Source organism: Eptesicus fuscus, chromosome 15, assembly GCF_027574615.1.
Source record: "Eptesicus fuscus isolate TK198812 chromosome 15, DD_ASM_mEF_20220401, whole genome shotgun sequence".
NCBI classification, from domain to species: Eukaryota; Metazoa; Chordata; class Mammalia; order Chiroptera; family Vespertilionidae; genus Eptesicus; species Eptesicus fuscus.
Window position 1 is genome coordinate 74,058,620 of NC_072487.1, and position 16,942 is coordinate 74,075,561.

A 16,942-nucleotide genomic window follows, 5' to 3' on the forward strand; every position below is an offset into this window, starting at 1 on the left:
CCGTACTGGTGCGGAGGGGAAGGGGGAGGCGGGGTCAGGATGGGGGGGGGGGGGGGAGCGGGGCGAGGGGAGAGAGAAGAAAGCACGGGTCTCTGCGGCACGGACTACAATTCCCAGAATGCCACGGGAGGCGTCGCCTCAGGCCGTCGCGCGCGCAGAGCGGGCTGGGCCAGGTGGCGTCGAGCGCGCTGGGACTGCCCTGCGCCTCCTGCTCTGCGGCTCGCCTTGTTGCCGGCCGGCGCAGCCGGTTTGGGCTGCTGGAGGCAGGCGGGGGGAGGAGCGCCACGGGCGGGCGGTGCTGAGCGGCGGGAGGGACTGTCCGGGCCATGCAGGGCGCAGAGCTGGCGAGGGGTTCCTGAGACCCGGCTCTGCGCGCCCAGGGGCGGCTGCCGCCCCCCGCGCTCTCCACTCCGCTGCCGCTGCCGGGCCGTATCTGGACGGGGCGCCGCGCGGCGGGGCCGACGCTGGGTGAGCATAGACCAGGCGAGTGGGTCCCTGGGCGGGGGAATGTGCCCGGCCCATCGGAGGCAGGTGTGACGGTGCCGGCCTCGGGTGAGAGGCGCGCCCTGCTGCTGTCTCCTTGCCGGCCGCTCTGCTGCTACCCTGGCTCTTTAGGGGCCGGGGCTGTATGCAGTGACCGACCTGAGATGGGGTCCCGAAGGAACTAGGCATCCTCTTCTCGCCACATTCCATCTCCCAGCCTTCCGGGACGGGCTCCTACCCTTTGCTCTGGCGGCTCTGGAAGGCCAGAGGTCTGAGGACCTTGGAGATAGATCCTGGCTTTGGAGTTGGGGTCGCTAGTTCAGTGCTACCGGCTTTTCCTTTCCGCGTGAAGGAGCGGGAGATGGTCTGTAAGGGCTCCCTGTGGTCCAGACCATGTCCTCATTCTGGCGTGGAGGCTCTCCGGCTACATTACAGCCGTGACCTTCACCCCCTCCCCAGGAATAGGACCTGAAGAAAAGCTCAGCCCTACCTGCCGCCGCCCTCTTGAGCAAATCCGTGAAGAGCCAGGAATAGGACCCAAGTGCTCTAATCTCAGCCCAGCCAGTTTTTCCCCTCCTCCTGAGCCCAGTCCCCAAATATTCGTCCGAGTGGCTCGCTGAGTGTGTTTGTGGCGGTGCTTTCAAGGCCCTCTTCCTCTCAATCATCTTTTCCTTTCGGGCGATCACCTCTCAGGCACCTCCGGACTCTACCCTGTTTGCTCTGTCGCCCCCTATGGGCCAGCAGAGCCATGGCGCTGCCGGAGCCTCTGGGCCGGGCCGGGGCTAGGGCCCCTTCCCTGGAAGCTGCCCCTCTGGGTGTTGTGGCTTGGCCTGGTCATCCACACAACCTGCCCAGGTCGTTGGGTATGGGGTGGAGCCAGAGGTGCTTACGTTAGTACCCCTCTCCGAGCCATTTTGGTTAGGGACCCTAGATGTCAGGAGAGTGGACTGTCCTATTTTGGCTGGAAAGGTTTCTGAGAGCAAGTCTCACTACACCCATTGCACAGAGGAGGAAACTAAGTCCTAAAGTAGGAAAGGGACTTGCCCAAGGTCCCTCGGAGAATTATGGGCAGAGATGGGACAAGGGCGCTAGAACCTAGCCTCCTGCCTGTCACCTCTGGAACTCCTCACCTCGCCTCCAATGCCCCTAGCCTGCCCCTTCCAGACAGCCCTGGAAAGGGAACCCGGCAATGGCCACCTCACTCGGTATTGCCAAGACGCACTGCAGGTTGACCCCATGGGATCATAGTGGCCTGGCTGACTGGGCCAGGGAGTGGAGAACTTGGACATTGGAATCCACTGACGACCCTGTGCTCACAGGCCACAATGCTGCTCGGGGCATCTCTCGTGGGAGCGTTGCTGTTCTCCAAGCTGGTGCTGAAACTGCCCTGGACCCAGGTGGTGTTTTCCCTGCTGTTCCTCTATCTGGGGTCTGGTGGCTGGCGCTTTGTCCGGATCTTCATCAAGACCATCAGGCGCGATGTTTTGTGAGTACCTGGGTTAGCCCTTCCTGCAGTCTCCCACTCCTCCCTGGGCTCCTAGTCCACAAAATTCCCCAGACCAGACCCGGGGCCTCTGCCAGCACAGGGTAGCTGGGCCCCAAAGCAGCAGCCTCTTCTCCGCGCTCTTTCCCTGGCACTGGTACCTCCACCTCCAAGGTCACAGTCTCCTCCTGGGGAATCTCCCTGACTTGGTGCTCCTTAGCCTGGGGCCAACTTGGGGGCCTGGGACCTAGCGTGGAACGCTCAGTCAGGGAGAGGCGTTGAGGAGACATCGGAAAGGGGTCTGTAGTTGGTAGTAAGAACCCTGTGGGAAAGGTCCTGTCCTTGGGTTGGCCTGAGTCTGAGAGGCCCCGAGTCAGATGTCTGGGAAAACCTCCCCAGAGAATGTCAGGTGTGCGCCACAGGGATGTCCTGGACCAGAACCACCTGCCGTTACCTTCTCTGAGCCAGGTGCGAGGCTCTGGAGCCCAGAGAGGAGCAAGGCAGACCCAGTCCCGGGCCAAGCTTGGACTGGTCTGGGAGATATTTAGGGGATACAGCAAATCCCTAAGCTGGCAGTGCCACGTGGGCAGAGACCCTGGCAGTCTTGCTCACAGTAGTGTCCCAGTGCCCAGCACAGTGACTCACACCCAGAACAGGCAGCTCAGCATTTGTCAGTCTGAGTTGATTCCAAAAGGAAGTATAGAGTGGCCACTGCGAGAAGGGTGGTAGCAGCGGGGAGCCGTGGGAGTGGGGCAGGGAGAGACGGCTTAGGCCAGGGCCTCAGGGAATCAGAGAAGGCCTTCTGGAGGCAAAGTAGTTCTTTCTTTAAAAAAAAAAAAAAAAAATTATTGATTTCAGAGAGGAAGGGAGAGGGAGATAGAAACATCAATGATGAAAGAGAATCATTGATTGACTGCTTCCAGCATGCCCCCCACTGGGGATCCAGTCATGTACCCTTGACCGGAATCAAACCCAGGACCCTTCAATCCGCAGGCTAATGCTCTATCCACTGAGCCAAACAGGCTAGGGCCAAAGTAGTTGTTCTTGAGAGATACATCAAGGTGGTGGGATCAAGGGATTCCAGCCAGAGGGTACAGCATCACCAAAGGCATAGAGGCTGGGAAGCTGAGACAGTTCAGGGGTCAGAGGTGGCAGGGGCAGGGCAGGAGAGGGGGGTGTGGCCAGCGATTCCACACACACCTGCTGAACATCTCTGCCTGGCACTGAGCAGGGCCCAGAGGACAAGGGGGTGACTAGGATGGAGCCCTCTCCTTGCTGGGCTCACAGAGAGGAAGACTGGACAAATCGCAAACTCATCCTTTATTGGGGCGTTGTGGGGGGAGGTATGAGGTGGCATTGTGGGAGGCCCCGAAAGAGATCTTGACTTGGGCCCTGGAGTCCCAGAATGCTCTGACGGAGCAGCAGACTCAGAGTAGACAGGGGTGGTAGTAGGGGTTGCACTCTGGAGCCAGAGAGGACTGGGCTTCAAATCTCTACCTCCGAAGCCAGGGCAAGCCATCTGCTGGCAGAGCCTTAGTTTCCGCCTGTGTACAGGGGAGGGAGTAATGGCCCTGGTCCCTGTACGCCATCAGCAAGCTGGTGTGTGTCACGGTGCCCAGCGCACGGGTGCTGGGCAAGGGGAGTGTTGCAGGTGATGGGGCTTAGGAGCCTTAGGCCCATGGGGCAGCACCCTGGGCCAGGGTGCAGGGACCCCCACTCCCAGCCCAGCAGTCACAGCTCCCTCGCTGGCTCCCACGCAGTGGCGGCATGGTGCTCCTGAAGGTGAAGGCGAAGGTCCGGCGGTACCTGCGGGAGCGGCGGACAGTGCCCATCTTGTTTGCCTCTACGGTGCAGCGCCACCCTAACAAGACGGCCCTGATCTTTGAGGGCACAGACACACACTGGACCTTCCGCCAGCTGGATGACTACTCAAGCAGCGTGGCCAACTTCCTGCAAGCGCGGGGCCTGGCCTCCGGCGACGTGGCTGCCCTCTTCATGGAGAACCGCAATGAGTTCGTGGGCCTGTGGCTGGGCATGGCCAAGCTGGGTGTGGAGGCGGCCCTGATCAACACCAACCTCCGGCGGGATGCCCTGCGCCACTGCCTGACCACCTCCCGGGCCCGGGCCCTCATCTTCGGCAGTGAGATGGCCCCAGGTGAGCCCCCAAGAGGCAGGCACAGGCAGGAAGTCCCATGGGACCCTGCACAGACCTCCTTCAGCCCTGGGGAAGCTGAGTAGCTCAGAGGTTAAGAGCATGATGAGCCTTGGAGTCAGGCGGCCTGGGCTCTGCCACTAGTAAGCTGGCGATCCTAAGAGACCAGAATTCCCTGTGCCTCAGTTTCCTCACTATAGTACCTGCTCATATTGTTTTCAAGGTAATGCTTCACCTGAAGCACTAGCAAAGTGGTTGATGCTAGGCGAGTTCTCAGATTGAATTGGTAACCATTCTTGTGACTAATTAGGCCTCATTTCTTCATCTATAAAGTGGGAACAAGAGTCCATTCTCTGCTGTCCTGCAGAGCTTACGTTTTTTGGCTGCCACTTTGGGCACTAACTGGGCGCTGAGCATGGTACTTGACAAGCGCAGCTCTCACCTTCACAGAGCCTGCTGAGGAAGGGACTGTCATCAGCTTTGTAGATGAGGAGCCTGAGGTTCATAGTGGTGTGAGGAACTCATGCAACTGGTAAGCGGTGGAACCCAGATTTGATCTGGGCTTGGCCACAGTGTTCCTGTTCTCTCTCCCCACGCTGCTGTGGTTTGTGGAGTAATGGACAGGGAAGGTTATTGAGAAGTTGAAAGGGGAAGAGGGCAGATTCAGCAGGGAGAGTGGAGATGTTTGGACAAAAAAGAGGAAGCCAGAGGAAATGGGGCCAAGTGGGCCAGGACTGGCCCATGCCTAGGGCGGGTGGACATCTGTAATGCATGGGGGAGCCTGAGAGAAGGTTCCCACTGTCTGAAGAGGCTGGAGGGCTGCTAGCCTCTGAGCCCCACTCCTCCTTCTAACCAGACCCCCACAGACGAGCCTAGTACAGTGGGTAAGAGAGTAAACCTTCATGTGAGATAGAGCTGGCTTCGATTCCCAGCTTTAGCATGTTCTGGCTGTGAGCAAGTCCCTCTCGTTCTCAGAGGCTCAATTTCCTCATCTGTAAAATGGGCTGATATTGGTACCTACGTCCTAGGGTGTGTGATCAGGAGAATGCATATAAAGAGCCCACTGTGTAGTTAGCCAGAAGCTAATAGGAGCTGTTGCTCCTATCAGCATCTTTCTTATTAGGAGGTCCTGGGTGCTTCTCTCTCCACCTACCCAGCCAGCCTCCCCTGACAGCATGCCCAGCCCTGACATGAGGAGAGTTCCTGGGATCTGCCTGCTGATCTGCCCTGTCTCCCCCGCAGCTGTCTTTGAGATCCATGCCAGCTTGGACCCTTCAATCAGCCTCTTCTGCTCTGGTCCGTGGGAGCCCAGCCTAGTGCCTGCCAGCACAGAGCACCTGGACCCCTTGCTGGAAGATGCCCCCAAGCACCTGCCCAGTTGCCCTGACAAGGGCTTCACAGGTGAGTCCCCCACCCCCCACAGAGGAACCCTAAGGTGGCCAAGGACAGATCACTGGCCTTATGGCCAGAGGCCTGTGTTCTGCATACTTGCTGTGTGACCTGGAGTAAGTCATGTCACCTCCCTTTTCCATCTGGGAAAATGGGTACAGTAACTGGGGTTACTGTGCAGGTTAAATGAGCTGGTGTGTAGGAAAGTGCTAGGCATGGTGTGGAGTACACAGGAGCTCACAGAATCTGATTCTGATTTGTCGAACAAGCCTTCGTGGATGCCTAACATGTGCAGGGTCAGGCGGAGCCCAGGAACCTGCTCTTTCTGAGTTTTGTTTGGAGTTGGGCCAGGGGCCCTTTAAATATTCATCCAGCACCTGTTCAGTACAGGCCCCTGTTGGGCTGTGATCCTCCCCTGTACTGGGCTGCCTGTCTCCACCTCCCCTCCTCCAGGCAGCCCCCCAGACCCTTTCGCCACTCTACAGAACCTATTTTGTGTAGTGACTAAGGATTGAAAGAGATGCACTGGGAAGCTAGGGTGTGGCAGGAAGGGCTCAGTAACAGGTCATTGTCCTCATTCTAGTCATTTAATCTGTCATATACAGATCTTATCTCCTGGTGCGGGGACTCAGGCTGGTTCAGCCTGTTGCCCTCGTGGTGTGCAGCCTAGGCTGGCATACGGCAGGCACACAAGAGCAGGAGATGGTCGACAAGGAACATGCAGTCACCCCGTGGTGTTCCGGACTTCCTGGAGCCTCCAGCCTCGGGGGGCTGAGCCTCATAACAGAAACCATAATGTGACAGTCCCTGGACTGGGCTGCAGGGTGGGAAAAAGAAATGGCCAGTGCTGCAGGAGCGACCTCCGCACCCTGCTTCCTGCAGCTCAGTGCCTCCTCACGCTCTAAGGCTTGGGGAGCCCTCCCTGTTGCCCCCTCCCCTCCCTGAAGCCTGGGTCAGGTGCTGCCACTGGGCTTGGACAGGCCCTGGCCTCCCTTTGTGCTCACGTTGGGACGCCAGGCTGCATCTGCCTGTCTCGCATGGCTGCAGCCTGCACCAGGGCAGAGCCCGTACTCCGCTTGGTCACCGATGTCTCTCTGGGTCTGGCACAGAGTGAGGGCCCAGGAAACGGTTGTTGATGGAACAGACGCAGGCATTAGAGCAGAGAGTGGTGTCTGGGGTCATCAGAGTAGGCCTGGAGGAGGTGTGATGGGAATGGGCACTGAATGGTACACACACACAGCTGTCTGTCTGACTCCGTACTCAGATGCTCATGTGTCTGTTTTCTTCAGATAAGCTCTTCTACATCTACACATCGGGCACCACGGGGCTGCCCAAAGCTGCCATCGTGGTGCACAGCAGGTAAGGGACAGGTGCCTGGGGGGAGAGCCGGGGCGACAGGGCCCAGGAGCCTCCCCTTCGGCCTTCCCAGGGGCCCACTGAGCTCTCCGCCCTCTGCCTTCCCAGGTATTACCGCATGGCTGCCCTGGTGTACTACGGATTCCGCATGCGTCCCGATGACATTGTCTACGACTGCCTCCCACTCTACCACTCCGCCGGTAACGTGGGCCGCTCCTCCGTCTCCAGAACCCCAAGGGCCTCAGGAACCCTGTCCCTCTTGGTTGCAGTAGAAACACATGAGCTTTCGAGTGAAGTTAGGGTTCAAATCCAGATGTGGCCATTGACTGGAGCTCGGAACAAGGATGGATGGCTAAAAAATAAAATAAACAGCAACAAAAACAAGATAGCCACTCCAGTCTGATTGCTTGTATGGCCATGTCCCGCAGGCCACCTGGGCTGGTCTGACTGGTCAGTTTGTTCCCGTGGATATACATGGCCTTGCTGCTTGGTCTTAAGGGAAGACAGAGATGGAATAAGTATAGTTCCTGTCCTCAAGGTGCTTAGAGTTGGGTGTGTGTTGGGGCAGGATGAATGATGGAAGCCTACCTTACATGATACAAGAAATAGCATGGTGAGTATGGGAGGGCCAGGGGACAGGAGCTCAGCTCAAGGGAAGAGCTTGGTCTGGCCTGGAAGGCTTCTTGGAAGAGGTGTATTCAGTGCAGGCAGATGTGAGGTGCAGAAGCCAGGCGGGCTAACCTGGTCCCCCCAGTTGAAGGGCATCATTACGGTTATCGGAACAGGAACTTGGTCAGCTCTGCAGGCTCTGGGGGGATGTGTAATTGATCCAGTAGGCACAGGGAAGCCATGGACGATGTCTGACTAGTGGAGTGATTATCATTGGTGTTGGAGGGAGAGGACAGGAAAGAGACCAAGGGACAGGACCTCTGGGCTGGGTAAGACGAGGCTCTGGAGGGAAGGGTGTCCCGTCTCACTGACCTCCAGGGCTCACTCTGCCTTCAGGAAACATCGTGGGAATCGGGCAGTGCCTGCTCCATGGCATGACAGTGGTTATCCGGAAGAAATTCTCAGCCTCTCGGTTCTGGGATGATTGTATCAAGTACAACTGCACAGTGAGTGAGAGGGAAGGAGATGAGCCATCCCTGTCCCCTCGTGACCCTCCCACCAGCCCCACTCGGGGACTTCTGTCTTACAGCTGAGCAGCCAGTTGTTCATTGTTCAGATTGAGGCCCAGAGAGGAAGAGCATTGCCCGGTGGGGAGGGACAGAGCTCGTAGGGGTAGGGGCCTGAGAGGCTGGGAGGAGGGAAGTGAGAGCAACCTCAGGGACCCAAACTCACCCCAAGTCCACCTCCAGATTGTGCAGTATATCGGCGAGCTGTGCCGCTACCTCCTGAACCAGCCGCCCCGGGAGGTGGAAAACCGGCACCGGGTGCGCATGGCGCTGGGCAACGGCCTCCGACAGTCCATATGGACCGAATTTTCTGGTCGCTTCAACATCCCCCAGGTGGCTGAGTTCTACGGGGCCACTGAGTGCAACTGCAGCCTGGGCAACTTTGACAGCCAGGTACCACTCAGGTTGGGGACATGGATGGATCACGGAAGGCACTGGCAGCAGAAGGGAGGGCAGAGTTCCAGCAAGGGAGAGTGGGTGCTGGAGTGGCCTCCCGCACACATTGCCCGGTTTTGAGCGCATGGGGAGAGCCCAGGCCCAAGTCTTGGCCTTTGCAGGTGGGAGCCTGTGGCTTCAACAGCCGCATCCTGTCCTTCGTGTACCCAATCCGGCTAGTGCGTGTCAACGAGGACACCATGGAGCTGATCCGGGGGCCCAATGGTGTCTGCCTTCCCTGCCAGCCAGGTCTGTCCTGGGGTTGGAATTGGGGGTCAGGGGGGAGGGATTGGCCCAGGAGGAAAACAGGACAGGTGGGTGGGAGGTGACCCTGTCTGACCAGTGGCCGTCAGTCAGTTCTTAGTCGTTCATTCCCTCAGTTCATCTATTCTCTTTTGTGTTGAGGACCCTGGGTCCAGGCCGCCTGGGATGATCCTAGCTCAGCCCTCTAGCTCTGGGCCCGAGTCCCCCACCTTGCAACGGGGCTGATGGCAGCACGGCCTCATGGGTGGCCCGGAGGATCATGTGGTGCAGAACATGAAGCTCTTTGAGCTGAGCCAGGAGCCCAGGGAACGCTGCTGTGGCCAGACTGTCCGTGTAGGGTTCAGCCCCCCTTTCCTCTGTTTGTCCGTCTTTCCTTCGGCTCAGTTGACCAGATATCACGGAGTGCCTACGTGTGTCAGACCTGCCAAGAGAAGCTCCCTGCCTTGGGGGGCTGGACTGCGGGGGGCAGGATGGAATTTCTGTGGGAAATAGTGTGACCAGAGGTCAGATCAGCATGTAGGGTGCATTTGGGGGCAGAGGTGCCGGTAGAAGAGGCCACCGTGGCAAATCTGGCCCCGCCTTCCCGCCCCCAGGTGAGCCGGGCCAGCTGGTGGGCCGCATCATCCAGCAGGACCCCCTGCGGCGCTTCGATGGCTACCTCAACCAGGGTGCCAACAATAAGAAGATCGCCAAGGATGTCTTCAAAAAGGGGGACCAGGCCTACCTCACCGGTGCGTGCGCACCTCTCCCTAGCCCTTCACAGCCCCATCAGAGGGTAGGGATGGAGAGATAGGAAGGGGTCTTTCCCACCTTCAGAGGACACCTCCCCGGGACTCCCCCAATCCCATCCCCTTCAGCCAAGCAAATTCTTGGGATCCAGCGAGGACCACTGGCCTAAGCCCTGCCTCTCACCCCCTTCCCAGGTGATGTACTGGTGATGGATGAGCTGGGCTACCTGTATTTCCGAGACCGCACGGGGGACACGTTCCGCTGGAAAGGCGAGAATGTGTCCACCACGGAGGTGGAGGGCACCCTTAGCCGCCTACTGGACATGGCCGACGTGGCAGTGTATGGTGTGGAGGTGCCAGGTATCTTTGTATGGGCAGATGGGAGGTACCAGGTATGTGTGGGGAGGTGCCACTGCCAACCGCTCACTGTTCACTCCACTACCCTCAGGAACCGAGGGCCGAGCCGGAATGGCTGCTGTGGCCAACCCCACTGGCAGTTGCAACCTGGAGCACTTTGCACAGCTGCTGGAGAAAGAGCTGCCCCTCTATGCCCGTCCCATCTTCCTGCGCCTCATGCCTGAGCTTCACAAAACAGGTCTGTCCCCTCCCTGCTCCAACGTGCAGTTGCAGGCCAAGGCTCCTTCCCGGTTCCTTCTTGAGAGACCTGGGTGGCTGTCACTTGAACTTCACCCATAGCTTAGCCAGGTGGTTGATAAACTGACCTCCCTGTATACAAGTGAGCAGGTGGAGTCTTCAGAGAGAGAAGGTTCATCCATTCATTGATGGAAGGAATGTTGAGTCCCAACTATGTGCCAGGCACTGTGCTAGGCCTTGGGGACCTAGGTAACGGTTTCTGATAGGACCTGTGCTTTCTTGGAGCTTCTGGAGCGATAGCGGAGACAGCCTTAGGACAGGGAATTCCAAGATGAAGAAGGGAATTCAGATCAAACTGACAGAAAAGTGAATGAAGGGGTTTCGGAGGACTAGAAAGCTTCTCTGAGGAGGCGACGTTTAAGCTGAGACCTGAGTGAGAAGGTGAGAGGCAATCTGGGCTCTGGGAACAGCAGTGTGAAGCCTGAGGCAGGAAGACCTTGGACACTAGAGGAGGAAAAGGAGGCCCCCAAAGTTGGAGTCAGTGAGAGGGGTGGGCAGTGGCATGAGCGGGGAAGAGAGGCTAGCAGGGCTGGAAGCCCAGAGCCTGTGGGCTGGGGTGGGGGCAGTAGGGAGCCACAGAATTGGTTGAGCAGGGTAGTAGCTGGTCAGACTCATGTTCTGCAAAGCCCTCTTGCTGGTGCATGGCGGGGGGCGGTGGGGAGTAGCAGGCAGCCAGGGCGGGGCGTGGGGAAATGAGTGCGTGGTCGTCATCCCGGGAAGAGATGAGTTGTGGGTCTACCGTGGCATGACAGGTGGTGCCATTCTTCTGTCGTCGGTGCACTGACGACTCAGAGTTATCTGGTGGGCAGGAAGTCCACGGCCAGACCCCCACGCTGCTCTGCTCGGTCCCGTGCCCTGCCCTTCCCTGGCTGCTCAGCCTCCGGTCTCACTTGCCTGGTCACCTCCCACGTGGTTATCATGTCAGCCCTGCTCAATACTATTAAAAAAGCTGCTGCCACTTACACTGTTTCAGAGATGTTAAAATCTGAAAACACGTGCATCTTAGAATCCATAGAATAGGGATGGACACTCGGGTTGATGAGCAGATTAAATGCCATTGAACCTGTACCTGGGAGGTGCTCAGATCAAAGGAGCCATCACAGAGACCCAAGTTCTGCTCCCTCTGCCGTCACTCAGTATGTGGCTGTGGACAAATAGCTCCCCTATTTGGGTCTCAGTTTCCCCTTTTGTAAAAAGGGGGTGGGTAATGCAGGGCTGCTCTGAGAAACGGTACATATTGAAGTGGATGGAGGCTTCTTTGCAAACTATAAAGGGATCTGCCGCCCCACGTGTGCCCTTTCCTATGTCTCTCTGGTCTTCCTCTGTCAGTGGGTGGGTTCCCGGGAGCTCAGCCCCTGCCCGCACCCTCTGATTCTCCTTCCCCGTCATCTGCTCCCTCAGGGACGTTTAAGTTACAGAAGACAGAGCTGCGGAAGGAGGGCTTTGACCCTGCAGTCGTGAAAGACCCGCTCTTCTACCTGGATGCCCGGAAGGGCCGCTACCTACCGCTGGACCAAGAGGCCTACACCCGAATCCAGGCTGGCGAGGAGAAGCTGTGATTTGCCCTGATCCCCCTCAGGGCCAGCAGATACTGGATCCAGAGCCCCAGCTCACACCCCAAAGGGGTCCTGGGTAATGCCAGACCAAAGCAAGCAGGGCCCAGCACCTCAACTGTGAGGTGCTGACCCCCTCCCCCTTCAAACTGCCAAGTGACTCACTGCCGCCTCCCCCTCCCCCAGTGGCTTTCTGTGAAAGCCTCATGTCCCTGTGTCTTCGAGGCCAGGCAGGGCTCAGGCTGAGACTGACTGGGCCCCTCAGGATGATGTCTTGGGTCAGGTCGGGGGGAGGGGAGGGTCGCCAAGCGCTCCTCAGAGAGCCAGGGAGTTTGTAAATGGGACCAGGGCATAAGCCCCCAGACCCAGGAAGCCAGTAGAGTGGGCAGAGGCAGAAGGAGGATGGGAGAGGACCCTGACCTGCAGCAGGCCGCCCGACTGCGCATCCTCCCTCCTACCCTCTCCCTGGTGGGTGGCTGCCTGGCTGTCCCTCAGGCAGGGCCTTTCTGTCTGGGTCTGTCCATGTCACCTCCATCTCAGTCCTGACCTGGCTTTGAGAGGAGGGGTGGGGGCACTCAAGGGCCAATAAACTCTGCCTTGACTCCCCCCAGCCTGTGTGCATGCCACCTGAGTTCACCCCAGCCTACTCAGGCCCCACCTGCTGCCCTCTGGCCCCTTCACTCAAGCACCCATCTATTCACTCATTTGGACTTGGGGCAGGTGAGATGCTACAGCCCCACGTTGCACTCCCACCTGAGTCTTGGGCAAGTGACTCAGTCTTATCAGTGAAATGGGAATAAGGAGGATTCAGAGAACTGAAGGTAGCCATTATGAGGAAAGGGCTGCTCAGAGCCGTGGAAAGAGAAAACCCAGAGCAGGCTCCCACCTCCAGACCTTTGCTCATGCTGTTCCCGTTTCCTGGGGTGCGTTTCCCTAGGGGTTTGCAGGCCCTGCAGAGGCAGAGCAGGGCTGCCTAGCCAGCTCTAGCAGAGTTCAGGAAAGCTCCCTGGAGCCGTCTTACTGGGGCTTCAGGGTCAGCAATGCCCTTGGCCCCATCACTGGAGTTACACCCAGGCTAGGAACGCAAGGCCTGATGGGAAAGGAGTCGGGCCCAGCCCAGGGCATTAGGCATTGCATCCCTGGTTTTTGTCTTCACTGTGTCACTTGGCTGAGGTCACATAGCAAGTAGTGGGGGCTGGAATGTAAACCCCGGGCCAGGGGGCCCTTCCCACTGCTCCACCCACCTCTGGGTGCAGAAGACAACAGGGAAGCCAGAAGCACTCCCATTCCACACATGCCTGCGGAGCGAGCCGGCTAGGGCCACACCCTAGGCCAGCAGCTGACAGTTCAGGGGGAGGGTGGCCAGGAGAATATGGGTTGCCTTCTGGGGAAGTGACCTTTGGAGAGGAGTCTGGTGCTTCTCTTGGGGGCAAATGGGGTGGGGGCTGGGTGGCAGTTGGCCTGGTGGAAAGCGAAGCTAAGTGTTGGGCGGCGGGAGGGGGCGTGCGGGCTGTGGCAGGCATGGCTGCAGTGCCCTAATGTGACCAGCAGAGGGCGTGCAGAGACTGCAGAATCCCTCCGGGCCCTCACCCAGGCAAGTAGGAAGCAGGGATTGAGTCCTCTCCTCATCCCCCAGCAGGTACCCATCCCAGAAGACCCTGCGGTGGGCTTTCGAGGCTTCCAAGGGGCTGGGCTTGCCTGAGAGCACGGCCGTGTATCTTTTTTTCTTTTCATATATATGTGTATTTTTTTATTGATTTGAGAGAAACATCTATTGGTTGCCTCTCCTACGCACCCCAATCAGGGGTCAAATCCACAACCTGGTATATGTCCTGACAGGGAATCAAACCCGAAACCTTTCCGTGTACAGGACTATGTGGCCTTGTATCTTTAACCCTCAGCAATGCGTGCTCTGCAATGGGAAGGAGCTTAAGCCTTTCTCCAGATTGAACACAGCCACCAAAGGCAGTATGGAGTGGTGGCAGCTCCAGCTCAGGAGTCAGACAGGCCTACGTTCAAGTCCAGTTGGTTAGTCAGGTTCAGCCTGTTTCCTCTCCTGTAGGAATCTACATTGCTGTCTTTGTGAACATGCAATAAGATCATGCATGGAAATCTCTTGGCATGGGGTCTGGTGCTGATATCTGCTCAGTATATGGTAGTTAAAAAGGGATATATGTTCAGGTGTTAAGACCCCAGGCTAGGCCTAAGTTTCCCACTTCCATATCAGCCCCTCATGAAGGGGTGGGACTGGTGGGCCTCTGGGCCTTGCAGCCTCATGCACACATGGCTGAGTGAGATGTCGCCATGCACACAGTAGGTGCTTGTGAAGTTAATGGTAGTGTCTATAGTGCTTCACAGTTTACAGAGCACCAAGTAATTTCGTCTATGGAGCAGATTCTAAAGGAGTTTGTGCAGGGGGTAGAGTAGGGGTGAGGGAGCCCAGGGTGAGCAAGATAGAGACCCAGGCCCTAGATTTATCTGGGGGAGGCAGAGGAGGCCGGCAGTAAAGCAGCAAAGGGTATGTGCTTAGCTGACCTAACCTGGCTTCCTGACTGCACAAGAGACGGGGGCGGGGGGGGGGGGGGTGGTCGTGTTTCCAGGTCAGAGAGACTTTTCAAAGAAGAGCTCCAAGAATCAGAGGGGAAGAGTGTTCTGAACAGAAGGAGCAGCAAAATGTAAAGGCCTGGAGGGCAGAGCAGATTAAAGACGTGCAGTTTGGCTACGGGGTGGGGGGTGGGGGGGTAGAGTTGAGGCAAGATGTGAAAATGAGTGCCTTGTGGGCACTTGTAGTTGCACACCTCCAGAGCCCGCTAGGAGGTGCTAGTGTGCAGTCAGAGGCTTCCTCAGACTTGCTAACAGCCACCACGTGGGAACCCTTCCTATGTGCCCAGAATTGTGCAGAGCGCTCCCTGGGCGTTACTTCATTAAATCCGTAACAAAGCAGCTGCTATTTTGATGCTCAGAGAGTCAAAGTCTCTCCATTAGCTACAGAGCCTGTGAAGGGTGGCGCCGGGAGGCCAGGCCACGTTCTGGGAGCCTCAGTGTTCCCATCTGCAGCCTGCGCCCGGGAGGCCTGCCTCGAGCGATCCCGGAGGTCCTACCGCCCTCGGGACAGGCAAGTGGCCGCCCAAGCCAGTGCATGGCCTATCGCTTTCAACTCCTGGGAAGAAGGTTAAATACCTCCGAGGGGCCCATTGAAGCGGCGGCAAAGGAGGGGGCAACCGAGTGACTTTCAAAGGGATCTGAATGAGCGGCTGGCCCCTCCCCCCGAGGAGGGGCCCCGCTTCCTCCCCGCCTAATGGTATTCTGGGCTCAGCCCCGGTCTTTGGCGGCAGTTTAACCCGAGCCGGGGTGGATTTCTTTCTCACTGATCTCAGCTTGACACCCAATTAGCACAAGAATGGGAGGAGGAAGCCTGCGAGAGGCGCCTCCCAGCCTCCCCGGTCGCACGAGGGGAGCAGGCGGGAAGACAAAGGGCAGCGGGCAGGGGGCACCCGCGCCCTCGCCTCCCCCGCAGACCCCGCCATTGTCTCCCCAGCAGCTTCTGAAGGGATGGAGGCCGACGCCCGGGCTGGCCGGCTTGCTGGGGGGACTGGGGATGGGGCCCTGGGGGAGCTGGTCCAGTGGAAGCTTTCTTCTGCGGGATCCCGGGGAAGGCCCTTGGGTGAGCTGGGCCCACCAGAGAGGTTCGGGGAGGAGGGGCAGGAATCCTGAAGCCCAGCAGCCTGGGATGAGGCCCACATTTAGGTCCCAGGGGCAAGCCACGGCTCTGAGCCTCAGCTTTTCTCATTTGAAAAAGGGGGATTGCCCTGGCCAGAAAGCTCAGTTAGAGCATCGTGCCTACACGCCTAGGTTTGGGGTTTGATCTCCCATCAAGGCACAAGCAGGAATCAACTACTGAACGCATAAATAAGTGGGACAACAAATCAATGTTTGTTTCCTCCTTCCTCTTTCTAAAATCAATATTTTTTTCAAAAATAAGGATAATAGTCCCTGTGAGGAAGCAACCTGATAATTCATGGAAAGCACCTGGCAGGTGCAACGTGGGCATGGAGGGGTGTAGGCTCAGGAGCAGAATGAGTCCCAGGCACTCAGAATGGCTGATTTACCCGGAAGGCAGCTCCCAGTCTCTGGGGCTATGCCAGGAGAAACTGGAGATGGGGAAGGATCCCACTCCTCCAGGAGGGAGGGAATGCCTCTGGCTTTCCCAGCACCTCTCCCTCCCCACCCCCACCTCCCACAATTCCTTTGGATTTGGGTTTAGAAGTGACCTCCAGGGCTGGATTAGGGGCCTCCTCCTGCTCCTACAGTGTCCCCCACTACCTCACGTTCCCCCTTCATGACACTGATTGCACTTTGTGGTCCGTTTCTGGTTTTTTAAAATATATTTTTATTGACTTCAGAGAGGAAGAAACATCAATGATGAGAGAGAATCATTGCTCAACTGCCTCCTGTATGTCCCCCACTGGGAATCAAGCCCACAACTCCCCAATGACCGGAATCGAACCGTGACCTCCTGGTTCATAGGTTGATGCTCAACAACTGAGTCTGGGGTTTGTTGTTTTTTTTTTGTTTTTAATCCTCACTTGAGGATATTTTTTCCATTGATTTCTAGAGTGAAAGGGAGGAAGGAGGGGGAGAAAGAGAGAGAAACATCAAAGTGAGAGTGACAAATCAATTGGTTGCCTCCTGCACATGTCCATACAGGGGCTGGGAAACCTGTAACTGAGGTACGTGCCCTTGACCCTTTGGTCCCTGGGCCAGTGCTCTAACCACTGAGCAACCAGCCAGGGCCGTTTTATACATTTTTCCATCTGTGTCTCCTAGAACAGTGGTTGCCAACCTTTCGGACCTCACGGACCACCGGTTGGCGACCGCTGTCCTAGAACGTCAGCCCTTGAGGGCAGGGACCCCATTGGTTTTGTTCACCATTGTATTCCCAGCCCAGCACTGGGCCTGGCACTTAATGGGTGCTCAGTGAATGTTTGTGAATTGGATGAAGCTCTTCAAATGCTCCTCAACTCTCCAGTTCAAGAGGTGGGAGTTCCCTGGGTCAGAGGATATTCAACTCAGAGGTAGGCTGGGATCAGAGGCTCAAAGGGCTCTTGAATGACTTCTGGGAAGGCCCTTGTCTTGTTAGCAAAGAGAAGCCCATTAAATGATTTTGAGCAGGGTTCATTCATTCATTCATTCATTCAGCAAGCACTTACCAGACCCCAACAACGTGCAGTATAAATACCATGAGCTAAGGATCAAAGATGAATCAGGCA

General features: G+C 57.4%; 1 protein-coding gene across 2 annotated transcripts; it reads left to right on the forward strand.

Moving 5' to 3' along the window:
- Window positions 1–217: 217 nt before the first annotated feature.
- Window positions 218–12,273, forward strand: SLC27A4 (solute carrier family 27 member 4). 2 transcript variants are annotated; one of them, XM_054726936.1, is made up of 13 exons: window positions 218–483; window positions 1,803–1,969; window positions 3,727–4,121; window positions 5,361–5,519; window positions 6,797–6,866; window positions 6,972–7,063; window positions 7,869–7,978; window positions 8,222–8,431; window positions 8,596–8,722; window positions 9,331–9,468; window positions 9,661–9,825; window positions 9,914–10,060; window positions 11,521–12,273. In XM_054726936.1, the coding sequence occupies exons 2-13, from the start codon at window positions 1,809–1,811 to the stop codon at window positions 11,676–11,678; spliced, it is 1,932 nt and encodes a 643-aa protein (XP_054582911.1). In that variant the 5' UTR covers window positions 218–483; window positions 1,803–1,808; the 3' UTR covers window positions 11,679–12,273. The 2 variants fall into 2 exon arrangements, with proteins under 2 accessions (XP_054582911.1, XP_008150798.2); XM_008152576.3 differs by having other exon boundaries at window positions 218–468.
- Window positions 12,274–16,942: the final 4,669 nt, after the last annotated feature.

What these genes read in the sequence shown, in the direction of transcription:
- SLC27A4 (XM_054726936.1), top strand. Translation starts at nt 1,809, where the DNA reads ATGCTGCTCGGGGCATCTCTCGTGGGAGCGTTGCTGTTCTCCAAGCTG. An exon ending in CGGCAGTGAGATGGCCCCAG is followed by an intron (nt 4,122 to 5,360) that starts GTGAGCCCCCAA and finishes TCTCCCCCGCAG; the next exon opens with CTGTCTTTGAGATCCATGCC. An exon ending in TGGGCAACTTTGACAGCCAG is followed by an intron (nt 8,432 to 8,595) that starts GTACCACTCAGG and finishes TGGCCTTTGCAG; the next exon opens with GTGGGAGCCTGTGGCTTCAA.